At 55.9% G+C, this 17814-nt stretch overlaps 1 protein-coding gene across 1 annotated transcript in view; it reads left to right on the forward strand.

Annotated features, from left to right (window-relative positions):
- The first annotated feature begins 4037 nt into the window (after positions 1–4037).
- The window catches only part of SCUBE3 (signal peptide, CUB domain and EGF like domain containing 3), a 35850-nt gene continuing 22073 nt past the window's right edge, over positions 4038–17814 (forward strand). The window contains exons 1-4 of the mRNA XM_049831711.1: positions 4038–4122; positions 13170–13292; positions 14278–14403; positions 17529–17663. Of these exons, the coding sequence (XP_049687668.1) occupies positions 4038–4122; positions 13170–13292; positions 14278–14403; positions 17529–17663 (469 nt within the window). The remainder of the gene's footprint in view (positions 4123–13169; positions 13293–14277; positions 14404–17528; positions 17664–17814) is intronic.

The following is a 17814-nucleotide window of genomic DNA, read 5'->3' on the forward strand; positions in this document are numbered from 1 at the left end:
AATTGCCTCTTGCCCCGAAGCCTTGCAGCTTGAGGAAAACAACGCAGGGTCTAGGAATGACCTCATATCGCCTCCCAGGGAATGTTTTGCCAGATGAAGGGGGGAGAGGCAGCATCAAGACAGCACAATGTATGTATCTCTCTCCCTGTGTAAACATCCCTGTAGCTGCAGAAACCTCTTAAAACCCCGAATGAGAGGAGAACAGCTGCTTTGATCTGTGGATGTGGTTGTTATTTTCTAAGTGCGGATCCGTTCTTTTTTTAATTTTGCTTCAAATTAAAAAAATGCCTGTTGTGATCTTTTGCTTTTATTTCTTGGCTAGGGACCGGAGCAGGGTGCAGTAAATTTTCATTACTCCCCATGTAACCGTTTCAGCATGGTTGACAATTCCTCGCCGGCTCTTCAGCGCCGCAGCACAATGGACCGAATCTTCTGGCCCTACATGAAGCCAAAGCAAATGGATTTTGCCCAGAAGTGCACGACGGGGAGTGGAGGCAGCGGGGAGGAGAGTCCTGCCACCTCCTTCCCTGCCCGAAACACACACACATACACATGTGTGCACACATGGCTCAGGCTGGCAGGGTTGTCCCGAAGCCTTTGAAGGACTCTGGAGAGAGCTCCCAGGGATGATCCATGCCAGCCCTGCACTGTGGCAGCAGGAGCTGGTAAGGAGCCATCGGAGCCCAAGCGCGGGGCTGTCTTGCAGGCGATTTAAGTGTGATTCATGGCCCTCCCTCCAGACTCCCTGTGTGATCTCGGGAATCTCCATCTGCTTGACTTTCCCATCTGCGCATCGGGCAGGAGGACGGCCCTGTGCTCGGAGGGCCACCGTGGCATGCGCAGCCCTGGGACCTCCATCGGCCCTTCTTCTGCTCAACCAGGCAGCATGCTTTTGGAAGAAAGCAGGATAATATATATTTTTAGGGAGTTTCTGAACATCAGCAGCTCAGCCCAAACCCGCTACTTTGTCGTGGTGCTTTGCAACCCCGTTGGAAGAATCAGCCCCTTTGCTCCCCATGGCATGAGCGATGCTGCCATTGGCCAAGGACTCGCCTTCAAATGCAAGATCCACCCCCCCAGTGCAAGGCACTGGTTTAACTGGGAGCCCTTGGCCAGACACCCATCCTTGCTGAGGCGGTCCGGGCACGAGCGAGGAGCTTGCTCGTCCCCCCCATGCTGTCACATGACTGCCTGGTGTTTTGGCATTTTGATTACATACGATACTGTGTATTTAAGACTGGTTTATGGGTGTTTATACTAATGCGTAAAACCTGTAATTTAGCAGCTCAGTTATAAATCAACATTGCTGAAGGTCTTGTCCCTCATGCCTTGAGATCAGTCTCCAGATTTAGAAGACAGGTTAGAGGGGGAAAAAAAAAAAAGGACTATTTACTATTTAGTTTTCCTCTGGTTATGATGATAAAGGATCACGGGAAGGGATGCGAGCTTGTCCTGCTCTGAGGTGTGGCAGCCGGGCACAGGGATCTACAGGCATAAGCGAGCGGAGAGTTTCCATTTTGGCTGTGCTCTTACGACAGCCATAAGTGAGACTTGTGTTGACATGGCAAATCCCAGCCTGGAATAAAAAGTGGTGCCACAGCTGCCGAGCCGATGCTCACAGGAAGGTGGTGGCATCCCACTAGCGATGCTCTCTGCTTGTGCCAGGACACGGGCTGCAAGGACCAGAGCCCCTTCCCGCTCGGCCCCACATGTGAGGAGGAGGAGCCTTCGTCCCCAAGAGCTCCTGGCACAGACTGGGGCTGGCAGGAGAGCCAGAAGCCTCCTCCAGTGGCAGCGTCAAGCGGGATAGCACATTCTCCCTGGTGGGTCATGGTCCTCTCCCGATACATCCTAACGATGACACCTCTGCATTCATATTTTTATATATAAAATTCTTTTACAGCTTTAGTAATCATTTCTGCACCTTTGCCCCTTCCCAGGCTGCCCTGGAGCATGGCTGGGCCAGGGATGGTTTTGCATTACTAGTTTGAGTCAATACAGCTTAGCAAGATGTCCTGTGAGTTGTTGGGGCTGGTCATGTTGGTGCAAATGCTCTTCTGCTGGATTTCTTATCCAACTGGGCTATGGCAGAGCCAGTTGTCCTTGTGGAGAAACCCCTTTTAGCTATGATGGGCTGGAAGATGCCCTGTGCATCTGTCCTTCAGCTGATGATGGTCTCCTGCTTCCCTGGAAGGGGTCGGTTCCCACGTGGGTTTAGGACCCCGACGCTTTGCCTAGGTGACCTGCTGGCAGCAAGCGGAGCTACGTGGGCGCAGGACAGCTCCGCAGGGCCAGGAGAGAGGGCCTTGCCCTTGGCCTCTGCCTTTGGAAAGACCCAGCATGCGGATGAGCTCCTGGTTCCACACATGCTGCTCTCCTGGGCCAGCCACGCTGCATCTGTCCTGTCTAAAGCAGACCTGCTCTTGCAAAGTCCTCCATCAGGAAAGGTCCTTGTCCCATGAAGGCAGCCCAAGGGTTATACGTTTTTGTAGGGAAAGCATAACTAGACCCATGGACTCCTCAGCATCCTCCTGTCCAACTGCGGTCCCCCCCCTCCTCCCTGCAGCATGATGGCAGCGGGTGCCTTGGCTTAGCTGGAAATCACCTCCAGCCCCCTTTATTGTATCTTTAAGGGTTACTAGGACAAAAGGGGATACGAGAGGCTGCAGGGGCAGCACGGTGGGCTGGGAGGACCCCGTGGGCAGGATGATCCTGTGGGCAGGGTGACCATTGAGGCTGTGGGACCCCACGTCCCTGGACAGGTGGGATGACTGCACATCTTCCTCCCGGCCCCAATCCTGGCTCCCAGCCTTTTCTCCCGCTGCAGTTTCCTGGCTGGCAATGCCTCTCCTGACTCAGGGAGCAGAAACAGCCTGGAAGAGAGATGGTGCCAGCAGCTCCCAGTGCAGGGACAGTCACAGGGTATAGCAGAGGGTCCCCCTGCACCCCTGGGATGCTGGCTGCATTGGGCCTGGCTGCAAGAGGCTCCTGCAAGCAAACAAAAAACCCTGAATATTTCAGAAAGGTCTTCCACCCCCCCCCCCTTTATTTCCAGTCCCCCCTCCCTATCTCTCCCTTGCAAGCAGCAGAGCTGCTCTCCGGTCCCTCTTTCCATGGGCCCAGCACCCCAAGACGCTCCTGCAGCTGCCGAGCCCAGCCAGGTTGTGCCATCTGCAAACTCTTTTTTTTTTTCTTTTTTTTTTCTTAGCTATATATGTATATTTTTCCTTCCCCTTTTCTTTTCTACCCAGTGCCTTTTCCCATGCCATACGCCTCCCCCTGCTCCCCCCCTCCCCTTGTCACCACCCCAAGCCCTCGGCTGGCCGAGGGGCTGCGAGGTGCGGGGTGGGTCTGGGGGTTGCGGGGGGCTTTGCATTGATGCATTGATCGCCCATGGTCTCCGCCTGACCTCCCTGCTCCCAGGGAAGCAGTCTCCATGGCTACTGGCCCTTCTCCTCCAGCGCAGACTGTAAATTCCTGCAGGCAAAGCCCAGCCTTGGGGGTGCGAGGGGGGGAGCCGGGAAGGAGTAACCAAAGCCAAATAGAAAGAAAGAAAGGCTGGGAGAAAAAGGGCGTTGCTTGGATGGGGCTCTCCTTTCCACTCCCCTTTCTCAGGTCCCCAGCACCAGGGCAAGGCGCCTGCTTCCCCCCTCCAGCGCTGCTGCTCCTGCTGCTGCTGCTCTCTTGCAAAACTGGAATTGGCTGGGATTATTTAAGGAAAAAAAAAAAAAAAAGGAGAAGGAGAAGGGATCAGAGCAGCCGCCAGAGAGAGGGCGATAGAGTCCACTTTCCTCCAACTGCCCTGGGTCTCCTTCCCTCACTCTCTCCTCTTTAGCAACACCAAGAGCCCCAAACTGAACCCAGAGCAGCTTTTTCCATCAGTTCAGTTCCCTTCCCTCCCTCTGTCTCACACACGGCAAGAAGAGAGCCCCTTCTTCCTCTTGATTTCCCTTTCGCATGCTCAGCCTCTTGTTTCCTTTAAAGCACTAGAAATCCCCCCTTCTTGCCCCCACTCCTCCATGCAGACTGGGATTGCAATGGGAGCTTTGCAGATTGCTGGATTTTCCATCCTTTTCTTTCTCCTCCACTCTGGAAACACGCTGGCAAATAAAGCCAGTCAAGGTAAGAGAAAATCTTCCCAGCTCGAAGGTTTGCTGTTTGATGTGTGTATTAAGCAGCCGGACCTCCTCTTTAGATCTGGGATTTTATATGCAGGCTGGAGAAATTAGCAGCAATAACAAAAAATAGTGGAGGGGATTTTAAATGTTGCTTGCAGACATTCTTGCCTGCTGCCTTTGATTGGGGTTGGTTTTTTGTAAACTCTTCAATGAGTTGCATTTCTTACACTTTATTATTTTTGGTTCGGACTCTTTATCTCAAGGCAGGGGGTGCAGAGGCAGAAAATGAGGGGGTGCGAGCAAGTCTGCACCCATCACAGGGAAAATGTTGCTGTTTGGAGGGGCTTGGGGGGCTTTTCTGGTTTGGGGGTTGCAGTGTCTGTGAGATGGGGATAATACCCACGGCGGTGCGGGCGAGGAGGGCTTGTTTCGGGCTGGGTTGGAGGGAAGGGACGGCAGAGCGGGTATCTGTAATGCTGGGAGGTTGTATCTGCGTTTGTGTGTTTTACATAGGCGGGTGTTGAATCTCAAATGTTGGGCTATAGGGGTGTGGGCTGCACAAAACTTAGGGTAGCTGAACACAGCAAAGCCTGAAAAATACTGGAGCTCTTTCCCTATCTCTAGAAAAGAGAGGTATGTCCCGTCGTTATCAACTTCAGGCTTTTCTGTTTCACCACTCCCGTATTGAGCCAGAGGTTCTCCTTCACAAACGTACACATGTAGCTTTATGTATGGGCTATCTATACCTTAGGTTTTCTATAGCACCTCTATATTTAGCTCAGATTTTTCTCTACACACACGCGCAGGAGTGCGCGCGCACACACAAACACACACAGCCCTATGTGCATGATCCTGTTGGCTGTCTCGAAGGGGTTTTTTCTCCTTAATTCACCACTATCTATACAATCTGTTGGGTTTTCTTTTTTTTTTTCCATAGCGCTTAACAGTATGTAAGATTTATCAAAACCAGCTTGGGCTCTTGCTATTGTAGTAGCTGCGTGTTTATGCGTACAGTGAGATTAAATAGAGTGTGAATGAAATATAGGAGCGCAGGATATAATTAAAGATCTCTTGTAGGCATTAGTAATAGGCATATTTCAGCCACGCACATGCTCGCCCCGAGCACTGTCACCGACAAAGTTAGAAGGAATTTCAAGGCTATTGTCTTATCTGGCTTAAAGTGTTTTTAAAACAATAGGCGACTTTTCAGGAGGGCAGTCTGGGCAAGCACAGAGGAGATTTTTCCAGGGCAAAGGTTTGGTAAGAAGGCGTCCAGCTTCACGTAAAGCTTTATGATTTAGGCTTAGAAAGGAATGCTTAGGTTTTTATCCCCCCTCAAATTATCTTGAGTGTATGCATTGCTTTCATTTCTTATCATAATATTTATTTATTAAGGCCTTTTGGTTTCCAGTTCCATTTAAGCCTGAGCCAGAATTGCATTAAAATAGCAAAGTAAAATTCCATCGTGCAGAGACTTGACAGATCCCTTCGGGGAAGTAGAGGGGTGGAGTGGGGGTGGAGAGAGGTGAGCTCAATCCTGCGCCGGGGTAAATCGCCCGCCGTACACCCGGGATGGAGCTGGCTCCTCCTTGGTCCCCGGTGAAGGCACCGAGCAGATCCAGGGGATCCGGCCACTCTGCAGCCGTGGGGCTTGCAGTAGAGATTTAATCCCCCAAAGCTGTTGCTGGGGGGTTCTGCGGGCTGGGGAGGGGGAAGCGGCCACAGAGGGGTGAAGGATGGTGCCCATGGGGTCGCGAGGGCTCTGGGCAGGCGTGGACATGGTCCTTTTTGGATGAGGCTGAACTCTCAGACCCAGCATCACCGATAGCAGATAAAACTTGTGCTTTTCCTAGGAACCCACTATCGCCTGTTTTGCTGCATGCACAAGCGTCATTGAGCCTTTCGAAGCCAACCTGTGCGCCTGGGGCATGTTTTAGTAGGATACTTCCGAAAAGCACCAGGCATCACCTGCGTCTGCGGGGTGGTGACCCAAGGATGGGGTACACATCACCCCTCCGCCCTCACCAAAGCCTTTGCCCTTTCAGGGGACAGCCACCCTTGCCAGGTGACTGTCACAGGCTGGGGACGGCTCCTCTCCCATTGGATGGGCTTGTTTTGCTGTGATAACATCGTGCCATGGGTAGGGCTCCCTGGGTCATTTCTCCCGCTGAATTACCCCGGAAAGTTTAGTCTGTAGGGAAGGAAGGATTTACAGAGCCGTCTGCCAGGCCTGGAGGGTGTCTGCCAGAGGACCTGGCTGTCTGCAGGGTTTATTGGGTCAGTTTAGGGCTAGGAAAGCTTTCAAGAGGAGAACTGACAATATAAATCCAAATGACCCTGGGGAGGGTCCCAACACGCACTCAGCTGGAATGAAGTCTCTCCCCGGTCCCCATGCCAAGCTGCCCGAACAGCCCCAAGCTGCTGCCGTACCCACAGCTCCCCTGTTTTTTGGACAGGTAATGCCACCTCTAGTCCCATCCTGTCATCCATCACCTCGTGTCACAGCCTGCCAGGCAGAAGAGCCTGTCCTGAGCTCCCACTCTCAGCGGAGCAGGGCCCTTGCCCATCGTCAGCCGGCATCGCTCCCTCCCTGTGCCCTGGGGAGGATGGAGCCCAGGGGCTGGCAGATTTGCACCCTCCTCTTGTACCAGTCAGCACCCAGATCCAGCCTGGCCACGCTCCTCTGGCAGCACCCCCATAATGGGAGCCGTGTGGCAGGATTCGCCACTTTTTCCTGGATTCGCCACTTTTTCCTGCAACCAAATTGCATGTCCCCTCGGATGGTGCCAGGCGAACGGGGCTGGGAGGGAGATGTAGGATCTCCCTGGGGGACCCCAGCACCCCAGTTTGCAGCCCCTGGCACTCCCATAGCCCTGGCCACCCACCCAGCATGAGATCCTGAGTGGGCCCACAGCCCCAGCCCAGCTTGATGGTCACTTGTGGGTAAAACCGGCCCTTTTGGCCGGTGCCATGCAGCCGCCCAGGGACGGAGCCACATCGCGCGCGAGGGGCTGGGCTCGATGGGGATGCACCTGCAGAGCCTACACCGCCAGGGATTATTATTTTATTTTTTTATAATTTTTTTTAGGAGTCTAAAATTTTCCAATTGCAGCGTGGAGATGCCGTTTGATTCCCCTCCCATCTCTGCCGAACCTCCTCCCCCTTGGCCTCTGCTTTCCTCCCTCTCATGCATTCACAGTGTGCGACTGTTGTGCCTGTCCCCTCCACCCCTCTGAAATATGAAATGTAAAACTGTAAACATTTCAACATACAGCAGTTCAAAGGAGATCTTTGACTGAGGGCGTCTAACATGCCTGTACCGAGATTAAAAAGGGGAGGGGGGGCTAGGAAGGAGGGAAGAAGAGTTTTTTTGTAACTGCCAACGGGAGTATAAATATTCAGACACCTTGAGTCTTCCAGTGCGGAGATGTATTGCTGTCTCCAAACTGCTCAGGAGCTGGGGTTTTTTTTTCATTTTATTTTTATATAGATTTTTCCTTTGCAGACGGTCACACCGGAGTAATCCATTTAGGAAAAAAATATGCATGAATAACCTTAACCTTCACTTTCAAAATTATAAGTCCCCCGAGAGGCTTTAGGAGAAGCCTGGGATGGCAAATAAAGTTTGCTCTGTCTTGCGGCACTGGAGGAAGCCCGGCCGGCCGCATTTCGGCGAGGCTGTCTTCCCCACTGGAGCTCTTGTGATTGTTGCTCCCGAAGCCAAAACCAAACAAACACTTATTTTTTTTAAGGCAAGGCTTGGTTGGCCTGATAAGCCAAAGGAACAACAGCAATGACAATTCCCTGGGGCGATGAACATGCCGTTGACATGGAGTATCAAACCCTCCTTGGAGAAATCGCGGCCGAATTGAGCCGAAACGACTGGCGTTGGCACAAGGAGGTGGGATGGGGATGGAGGGAGCGTTTCCACCCCAGGGGATGATGAATCTGGTGGTGGATCTGGGATCCATCAGGATGACCCAGGCTGGTGCAGGGGATGGGGAGCTCAACCCAGCTCTACCCCCATGGGAGTGGGAAGCACTGATGGGGGGAAAAAAAGCCCCTTTTGGGGTTCTGCCAGCTTTAGAGAAGCAAAACCCAGGGTGAGGAGTGCAGAGCAGGGTCTGGCCATGGGGCAATGGGGTCACCAGGCTGGGAACACCCCCAGGTCCTCGCTGCAACTTGTGGTTTCTCGTCCTTCGTCCGTGCTCCATCATTCAGCAGGGCCGAGCGCTGTGGCTGCAGCTACCGGGTCCCACCTGCTTTTGGGAGAGCTGGGTGGATGTGTGGGGCGTTGGGCTCCTGCAGTGGGATGCGGAGTTGCAGACATCCCCTCTGACCCTACCCAAGAGTGGGTACCCGCTGGCACGGCATCCCCGGCACGGCATCCCCAGCACGGCAATAAGCCGACGCTGAGCGCCTGAGTTAGGATCTCAAGCTCGGATGATGCATCTTTGGCCAATTTGCAAAAAGCTACCCCGCAGAACACCTTCCGCCCCTCTCGCCAGCCCCCGGCCGCCATCCCCTCCTGGCGGGATGTCACCACCCGCAGCCGTGCCCCGTGCCCATCCTGCCACGGCGCAGCACAAGTCACCCTCGTGAGCTCCCTGGGTGAACAAATGATTAATAAACTGCACCACAGTGTCTGAGGTGGTTATTAATACCCTGGTAAAAAGAGCTACTGAAGTTATAAAGCTTTAATTTGGCATTAAGGCCGAGTGGAAACTCCATGTGCCTGCCAACAGCTACACACACATCCCTATACAGACAGGCTGTTAATATATATGCCTATATAAAAATAAAGAATAAAATTAATTTGAAAGAAAAAGCTGAAGCGCTCGCAGAAGAGAGAAAAAGGATAGTGGTTTTGTTTGTTTAGGAGTTTTCTGGTGGGTTTTTGCTGCCCTGTCTCGGCCCCCTCCTCAACTTTGTTGGGACTTTGAGCCTATGGATAAAACCATCTTTTATCATCTATTATTTTTTTTTAAACAAAATAAGGAAGTAAGGAAAGAGCCTCAATCCAGGCTCTAAAACTATACGAGCTGTTGCTTTATTCCCCCACTCGCTGTCGCATATCGCCGGCGGCGTGACGCCGCAGGGCAGGGTGCAAGCATGGGACCCGGGTGCCTGTGGGCTCTGCCACCGCGTCCCCCGCCGGCCCCAGTCAAAGCCCTTCACCTCCCCGGTGGGTGCATGCTGGTCCCGGGGGGTTGGCGGTCCCCCTGCTTTTGGCACGCTCGAAATGGCAGTGGCGTTGAAACTGTCTGCCTCCGCTGCCTTTGAAATGGAGAATAAAGCTGCAGCTGGAGCGGAACGGGGCCCAACAGCCAGCGCTGGAAAATCCCACCCACAACGGAATAAAAAACATCGCCCGAGGCGCGGGGTGAGTGCCGCAGCCTCCTGCCCTTCCCCGCAAAGCCCCTGGCATGGCGTGGCGGCGATGCCGAGGATGCTCTTGCCCTTTGACTGGCCCTAATTAGCCCCAAAGTGTGGCGGGATGGGGAGGTGGGGCTGGGCAGGGAGCGGGCGCTGCCGGACATGGGTGAGACCTTGGGTCCCCGATGGGACTTGGCATCTTCATCAAAATTAAATTCCCTGCCTGATGCAAAATCCCCTGGTTCTGAGGATTTGGGGCACTATGCGCCCATCTACGCCGTCCGGTTTGGGCCCATTTCAGGCAGCTTTGAGCGAAAAAGGGCATCTTTGAATATTCGTGCAGGTCTGTAGGGGGTCCTGACTGGCAACCCCCCCAAAAAAAACCACCTGGATTTGGGACCTGGAATTCAAAAGATCCCCCTGAGCAGGGGGGTGAGCAGGGCGCACTCCAGCAAGGATTTTGCAAGAGAAAATAGGGACGGGAACATCAATAAGGATTTTTTTTTTTTAAATCTTCTCTTTGCTTGGCTTGAAAATGAAATCCCTCGCGCCTTGGCGGCGGCTGGGAGCACCTGCAGCACAGCCGCGGGCATGTTTTTGGATGGAGAAAATTCTCATTGCAGGAAAAGCGGGCTGTCCCAACAGCAAACCTTCCCTTTCGTGGGAAAATGCTGCTTGCGTTGACAAAAATGCAAAAATTTAGTTTTTCAGAGGTTGGTTTTTTTTTTTTTTAATTCACTACATCATTTCTGAAGGATACTTCTTAGGAGCCAAAATTTCAGCATTCTGAAATTAGGATCTTTGCCAATCTTGGGATGGCTCCTGGGGTGCCGAGGAGGGTATTTATTCACTCTTCCCACACACACACACATTTTTTTCCCCTTTTTTTTCCTTTTTTTTATAATCCTGTAACCTTTCAGAATGTCTCCAGCTTTGGAAAAATTACAGAGTGGCAAATTTATAATGTTTTCTTTTGTACTTTTGCTGCTGTGTAATCTTTCCAAAGTTAGAGAAGTTTTGAAGTTACAGAATGGAAAAAAAAGATAGAAAAAAAAAGTATACATGTGCAAGCGGGAAAGGCACAGCATTGTGTTCAGTGCCGCACAGACGTTGTTCATTGTCTTGAGTTTGAGGGCGCAGGAGGAAAAAGAAATAGAAAATACCCCCCCCCCCCCCAAAAGTGAGATTTCTGGCAAAAGGCTGGGAAAATGTCAATGATGTGATGTCTGATAAAAGCGTCACATTTTGGATGTTTTTAGGGGAAGGAGATAGGGGCTGATAGATGGTCTGTACTGTTTGGGTGCTGGTTCCCACCTGTATGTGAGGGTGGGTGCCCGGGGTGCTGGGACCCAGCAGCTCTCACCTTGAGACCGTCGACTCGAAGCGTCGCGATGTGATTTATAACTTGGAGGGGGAAGAGCCGAGTGAGGGCTCCGAACCATGCAGGGCCAGGACCAGGATTTGCGAATTCAGTAGATCTTTGGTTCAGCACCGGCTTCGTTGCTGTCAAGTCCCCGCACCCACCGCTGCCTGCGAAGCCGCACGTGCTCGTCGTCCCCCGCGTGTCCCCCCGCTCCGGTGCCACATCCCTCCCGCCACCCACCCGAGAGCCCCGGCGAGGGATGCTGGAGCCGGAGGCGAAGTCGCTGTGATGCCAAACGGCGCTCGCCAGCGATGGAGGCGCTTCCTCCTCTGCCGAAAGGCCCTTTAAGCCTGAAACCGTGGCTGGGAAGGAGTGAGCTCTGCACTCCTGCGGCTTTTGCAGGTTTTTTTTTCCACCGGTGATTATTCGCACGTGCTTTTCGGTTTGTAGGATGGGGCCTTTGCAGGTGGGTCAGGGGTGTGGTGGGACGGCCGTGCCCCGGGGTTGGGATGGGGTTTGCAGCCACATGTGAAGTTTGGCTGGGGAGGAATGGAACCCTAGCCACGCTCAGCTCCCCGAAGGAACACCGGCCCCCTTGAGCCCCCGTGGGACCCCTGGCACGGGCCAGGCTGCAAGCCTCTCCCCGGGGATGCCGTCAGGTGCTGGGGTAGTCATGGCGTGGAGGCACCGCGGCTGGTGCCGTGGGTGCCGGAGGCGACTGTGCTGGTCAGGAGCGGGGTGCGGGTCTCCCGTGCAATCCCTCCGTCGTCCCCGCCGTGGTGGGTCAGCCTCCAGCCGGTGATTAATGGCCCAAGGGAGGCCGTGGTGGCCGCGGGCCATGGCTAATGTCAAATAACAAATATGAATGCGGGCTGTAAATATTTATACAATGCGCAGGCACGTGCCGCCTCCCTGGTGCAAAGGCAAAGCTCTCCTCCCCCCGGCCGGGTGACTCACATCTCCCGGCAAAAAACCACCGGGGTGGCCGGGAGAGGGCTCGGGCCGGCGCTCCCGCGGCCGTGGCCCCCGTCCCGGTGGGGCTGGTGGGGCTGCCTGCCTGCCCGCGGCTTGCAGGGATGTTTCATGTCTTTGGAGACATTCTGGAGCACTTCTGTTCTTGAGGTTGCTGAAAAGCAGCTTTTTAAAGGCAGCCTCAGGCTCCTCTTTATGGGGTGCAGGGAAGCTGGCGGGACCCTCAGATCCCTCTTCCCTGGTGAGACCCTCCCCATCCCCATGGGAGGCGGTAGAGGCGAACCTCCCCCCCCGGGAACAGCACTGACGCTCCCCACGTGCCCATGGAATTGGAGTGGGGAGCCCAGGGTGCTCGGGGAGCCCTGCCCGTACCCAGGGGGCCGTGGGCAATGCTCAGCCCCCGACTCCCCTACGGGGGTACCCAGCTGCCTTACACCGCTGCCAGGCGTTGACAGCCAGAGAGGGGGATGTGCCCGCTCCAGGGCACCACGTCTCCCGTACTGCATGCCCAGGGAAGGCAGAGAGCAGCCAGGTGAGCAGCCTCTTGCTCACAAACCTCCACCCCATGCGCTCAAGGCTTCTCTGTTTCCCAAATACCACTAAAACCTCCGCTCCTGCAGCCTCCTGCCATGGCAAACCCTTGGGCATCGCCGCTTGAGACCATCACTGGTGTCTGGTGCTCTAGACGTGATGTCCCGGGTACCACGGCACCGCATCCCGGATAAGTGGGTTGAGGGGCAAAGGGGGTATGGGAGGTCTGCGGATTTTGGCTGTGTCCCTGAGGAAGCCTTGGTGTTTTTCCCAGTTCTCCCTCCTGCTTCCCGCTTCCAGCTCCCAGGTTTATTTCATGCGGTCCCTGCTAATTCGTGCACATTCCTCAGCGCCTAAGAATAGAAAGCGATGACGATTATTTGGGTGACTGGTTGGCTCAGGAAACAGCTAATTGGAGACAGAGACTTTCACCTCTGCCTGGGCTGGCTCCAGCCTGGACTAGGGGCGCCTGAGCGGTGTTTCCTATCATCAGACACGTGAAAGGGTTGGGGAGTCTCAGGGTGGCTTGTACGAGAGCGGGGACACAGGTAGTGCTGTTCGGGATTGGACTCAGCGGCTCACCGTGTCCCACAGGGAGCCCATCAGCCGTTGCGTCAGGGCTGGGTGCAGCAAAGCCACTAAGGAGCAAAGCGGCAGCGTTGTTCCCTCGAGCCTTTCTGCTTCATGGGCTGGTTGAAAAGCCGGAGGGCTGCTTGGTTTCATCACTTCAAGCGATGGCTCCCATGGGGAGATGGGGGAGACCTCCCCCCGGCTCTCCCCATCGCTCCCCCCCGCCTCTCCCCTTGCAGATGTCGACGAGTGCGTGGAGGGCACCGACAACTGCCACATCGATGCCATCTGCCAGAACACCCCCAAGTCCTACAAGTGCATCTGCAAGTCCGGCTACACCGGCGACGGGAAGCACTGCAAAGGTAGGGGCACGCCACCGGCACCGGAGCCAGAGCCCCTCTGATGAGTGACAGCCCTGGCAGGTCGAAGGCAGGCGGTGGCTCATCGGCAACGTCCCCTGCCCTTGCAAAAAGGCTGCTTGTTTACCCCAGCCCGTTGCAAACCTTTTCTGCCCTTTTTCTGCCCCAAACTCCTGGCCTGTTGACACTGCAGTGCATGGGGACGGAGAGGAATGTGACCGTCCTTGCTGGTGGCGGTGGCAGCCGTCGTGCTCCCTCCCCTGCTCTGCAAAGAGCCATGTTTGCAAGGCTGGGGCTGCCCAGGCCCAGGAGGATCACCTGGGGCTTGTTTTAAACAAAGCTGGGGTTTTTTTCCTGAAGGTTTTCCAACCCAGAGGCTGCAGAACTGTGTTAGCAGCTAAAACATGAGACTCTTAAAAATAAGATATAGAAATATAGATGATATAGATGTAGATATAGATGTAAATGTAGATATAGATATAGGTATATGCAGCTGAGTGAAAGAAAACGGGCTCTTCGGAGGAGCAGCAGCAGGAAAGCAGGAATGGGGCAGGGGAAAAATTCCCGGCTCTGCTCGGAGCGGGTCCAGGCTTGGGATGGGCTGAGTACAAATAGCAGAGGGATTAAAGCGCGCTCCAGGCACAGCAAGGCTTCGCCATGGAGACGGGCTGCTCTGCCCACCACTGTGGGGAAATCCCGTGTGATTCCCAGCGCAGGGCGCTGTGCCGAGGCTTTAAGGCACCGGGTTAGCTGGAAGTCCAGGGCCTAGACTGGGGACGATGGGGATGTTTTTGCAGGGTGTGGAGGGATGCTGTAGGTAATAATGGAGCTGGGGACGTGCTGGAATAAGCAGAGACAGCAGAGAGCCCAGGGCACAATATCAGCCAGGTCGCAAACACGCTGGAGATGGGGAGCAGCACCCCTGCAGCGAGTTGTCCGTCCTCAGCCAGGGCAGCCCCACAGCTCTCCCGCCCTCCTCTCTCCACAGACGTCGACGAGTGCGAGCGGGAAGACAATGCGGGCTGCGTCCACGAGTGCGTCAACATCCCCGGCAACTACCGCTGTACCTGCTACGATGGCTTCCGCCTGGCACACGACGGCCACAACTGCTTAGGTGAGGGACGGGCCCCCGGCACGCACTGGGGTGGGATGCCGGTGTGTTGCAGCCACTCAACACCTTGGGACCAGCCTGCTGGCTTTCTTTACCGGGCACCTCCTAAGTTCTGACCCCCCCAGACCCCTTGCAGAGACGGGGGACCACGGTGGCACTCCCGGGTCAGCAAGCCGGCTGCACATATGTCACATACCATGATGGCTTGCTGGTGACAGGATTGCTCCCCATTGCACGGGGGTGATGCTGGGACAGGATGCCCTGTGCTGGGAGGAAAACTTGTTCCATGAGTCCATCCATAGACTGGGAGATGCTGGGGTAAGGCAAAACTGGGAGGGTTGGGTTTGGGGATGCTGGGTGTGAGTCGCAGCCTCCCCGCGGCCTCATCCTGCTGCGGAGAGCAGCCGGACCGGCAGCTCTGCTCCGCTGCCGAAGGCAGGACCAGCCGGCGGGGCTCACCCAGGCCCTGCCGCTTGCTCCGCTCGTGCTTGAGGTCAGCCCTGCACCTGCCAAAATAGATGAGTTAATAGCAAATATGGTGGGGATGGGAACCAGCAAAGGGACTGGGTAAATAATCCCCGGGCCAAGACAAACCCGGCATCTGCCTACGGAGCGGCCATGCATCCTCCCTGCCACTTCCCACCGCCCCAAACTCCATCCGGCTGCGGCAAAGCCAAAGCTCCCGGCAGAGCCCCGGGGCTGGCCGGGCTTCCCGCTCCCCGGCACCCGCTTCCTCCCGCAGCACCCGCGGGTGGGATCACTGGGGCACGGGGCCGCCCGCCTTCCCTCCGCCTGGAGCTCATGCTATTTTCTAATTAGTGTCTGCAGAGAGGTCATTAATGAGCTCATCACTGGGAGGAGGAGGAGGAGGGGGAAGGGATTATGGACACATACGCTTTGCATTAACCACCATCACCGGGATCTTTGCAGCCTCCTTGGGGAGGGGGGAGATTTACACAGCTGGGAGGAGGCGCGGGCGGGCGGCTCTGCCTTCCTCTCCCGGGGGAGGATGAGCCCAAGGAGAAGAAAGGAAAGCCGGGCTCGGCAAGCCGCAGACGTCATGTGTTTACAGAGTTGGACGGGAGGGGATGGAGGTGGCTGGGGAGCAGCCGGGTGAGGGGGGACCTGGGTGGGGGCAGCCCCGGCTCCCCCCTTGAGCCCTTCCTCGGCTCGTCCCACTGGGGCATCTCGGCCGTGTTGCTTTGCTGTAGAGATGGTGCAGGTTTATCCCCTGGAACCCATTTTACAGATGAGGATGTCGAGACCCTCTGTGTTCCGGCTGGGTTTGCTTAGCGCTAGGCTGCTTTCGGCGGGCAGCAGGGATGAACCCCAGTGGGTTTTTCCCATCCTCCTGCCCCCCCCCCCCATCCTGACTGTGCTTTGCCCAGCCTGCGAGCATCCCCTCTTAGCCAAAAGAAAGAGAAGCAGAACAAAGTGGAGGGTCATGCCCAGGCTTTGCTGGTGCCATGGGCAGTGGTCGAGCCACAAGAGCCCAGCGGCCCCCCCATCACCCACCCCAGGCGACCTTTTGAACCAGGACAGGAATTCGAGCCCCCGTCCTGACATGGGCCCTGCTGGCTTCTGCCCATCTCCGTCGTATTTAATAAAACAGGTATTAGAGCAGCAGAGTCTCATTTCAGCCATTGGGTTTGAACGGCTGCCTCCTCATTTTTGTGCGGAGCTTGAAGGAGAAGTCGCAAGACATTAAGCCCTTGTTATAAGCGGGGGGATTTGAGGAGAGTTATTGGCATCTGCAGGACATAGCTTGGCTGGGATGAGCCTCGGAGGAAGCTGCAAGCCTCCTGCCATCATAGAAGACGTCCCTTTTGTGTCTGGCTGCAGCCCGGCTGTCAGCTCTAGCCTGCCCCACGGGCACCCGGGTGAGAGATGATGTTTTCAACATCTCCTTTCCAAGGTAGCGGGTTTGTGGGGTGCTCCTGGCTCTGCTCCTGCGGCAGTTTCCAGTTGGAACTGCAGCCCCTGCCTTGATTTCCGAGCATCCCTCAGGGCTGCAGCATCCCTGGGGCTTGCCCAGAGCTGGGGCACATGGTGCAAGGCACCCACGCTGCTCGGGCATCCATCCGTCCATCCATCTCTTTGCCCAAAAGCAAGGGGTTTCAGTGCGTGCCGTGCCGCCGGGGGAGGAGGGCAGTGCTGGGGGGGGGGCAGGGCTGGGACCCCCCCCCTCCCCCCGGCGCGTGCCATCACCAAAACGCTATTCCGGTGTCTCCAGTGGCCGATGCTGGCGGGGCTCAGCTTTCCCCTCGGCTGCCGGCTCTGCAACGCTCGAGTTCACGGGAGGTTTTCTTTGGCACGGGGCCCCTCGCTCCCCAGCCCGACGCCGTCGCCCGGCCCCGGGACCGCAGGCGGAGGGGGCAGGGGTGGCCACGGCAGAGGTTTGCCGTTCTGCCTGAGCCCAGCATCCCGGTTGCTCTGGCACCTTGGGGCACCAGTGGGTTCAGCTTGGACCACTGTCCCCAAAAATCCTCTGGAGAGAGCAACGGGCTCCTCATTAAATGAGGGGTTTGCAGGGACGGAGCAGGAGCAGCCCGGGGCGAGGGCATTGCTGCTGCCATGGGTGCACATCTCGAGGCCCTTCCAGTCTTGGTTTGTTAAACCAAAACAGGCACAAGGGCAGCAGAGCTGCCGGGGATTTGAGTCTCCTTACAAGTAATTATCCCTGCTCTGGGCTAAGGTTTCCCAGCTTCCCCTAATGAAGTGCAGGCATCCCCAGCCGGCGACAGGCTTGGAGGGGCTGGGAGCAGGGGACGGCTGCAACCGGCATCCCGGCCGAGCATCCTGGGTGCTCTGGGGAAAGGGGTCACGGCTTGCTTGGGGGTCCCAGGTCAAGGAAAATCCCTTTCTCTGTGGTTTGGTGCTCCCATCTGTACAATAAGACCTTTTTTGCCCATCAGCCAAGGAAGCTGTATGGCCTCTGCAACCTACCCCTTGACACGTTTTGCCTTCATCCCCTGCAGCCCTAAAGCATCCCCGTTTCTTCTAGCTGAGGGATCACGGATGTAAAGCAGAACTGATTTGCTATGTAAATAGCAAATCGGCAACCCGGCTCCCCATCCCCTCGGCGTGCCACCGTGCCATGCTCACTCCCTGCCACCTTCACTTTGCAGACCTGGACGAGTGCTCGGAGGGCAACGGCGGCTGCCAGCAGACCTGCGTCAACATGATGGGCAGCTACGAGTGCTTCTGCCGGGAGGGCTTCTTCCTCAGCGACAACCAGCACACCTGCATCCAGCGCCCCGAAGGTTAGTGCACGGCATCTCCCTGCCGCAGGGCACCCTCCATCCTCTGCATTTATCAGGCAGGTCTGTCCCCCATCATCCCTGGCCATCCCTGCGCAGTGCCTGGCTTTGGGTGCCGGTGCTGGTTCATGACCCTTCTTGGTGCTGCAAATTT

Source organism: Accipiter gentilis, chromosome 29, assembly GCF_929443795.1.
Source record: "Accipiter gentilis chromosome 29, bAccGen1.1, whole genome shotgun sequence".
NCBI lineage: Eukaryota > Metazoa > Chordata > Aves > Accipitriformes > Accipitridae > Astur > Astur gentilis.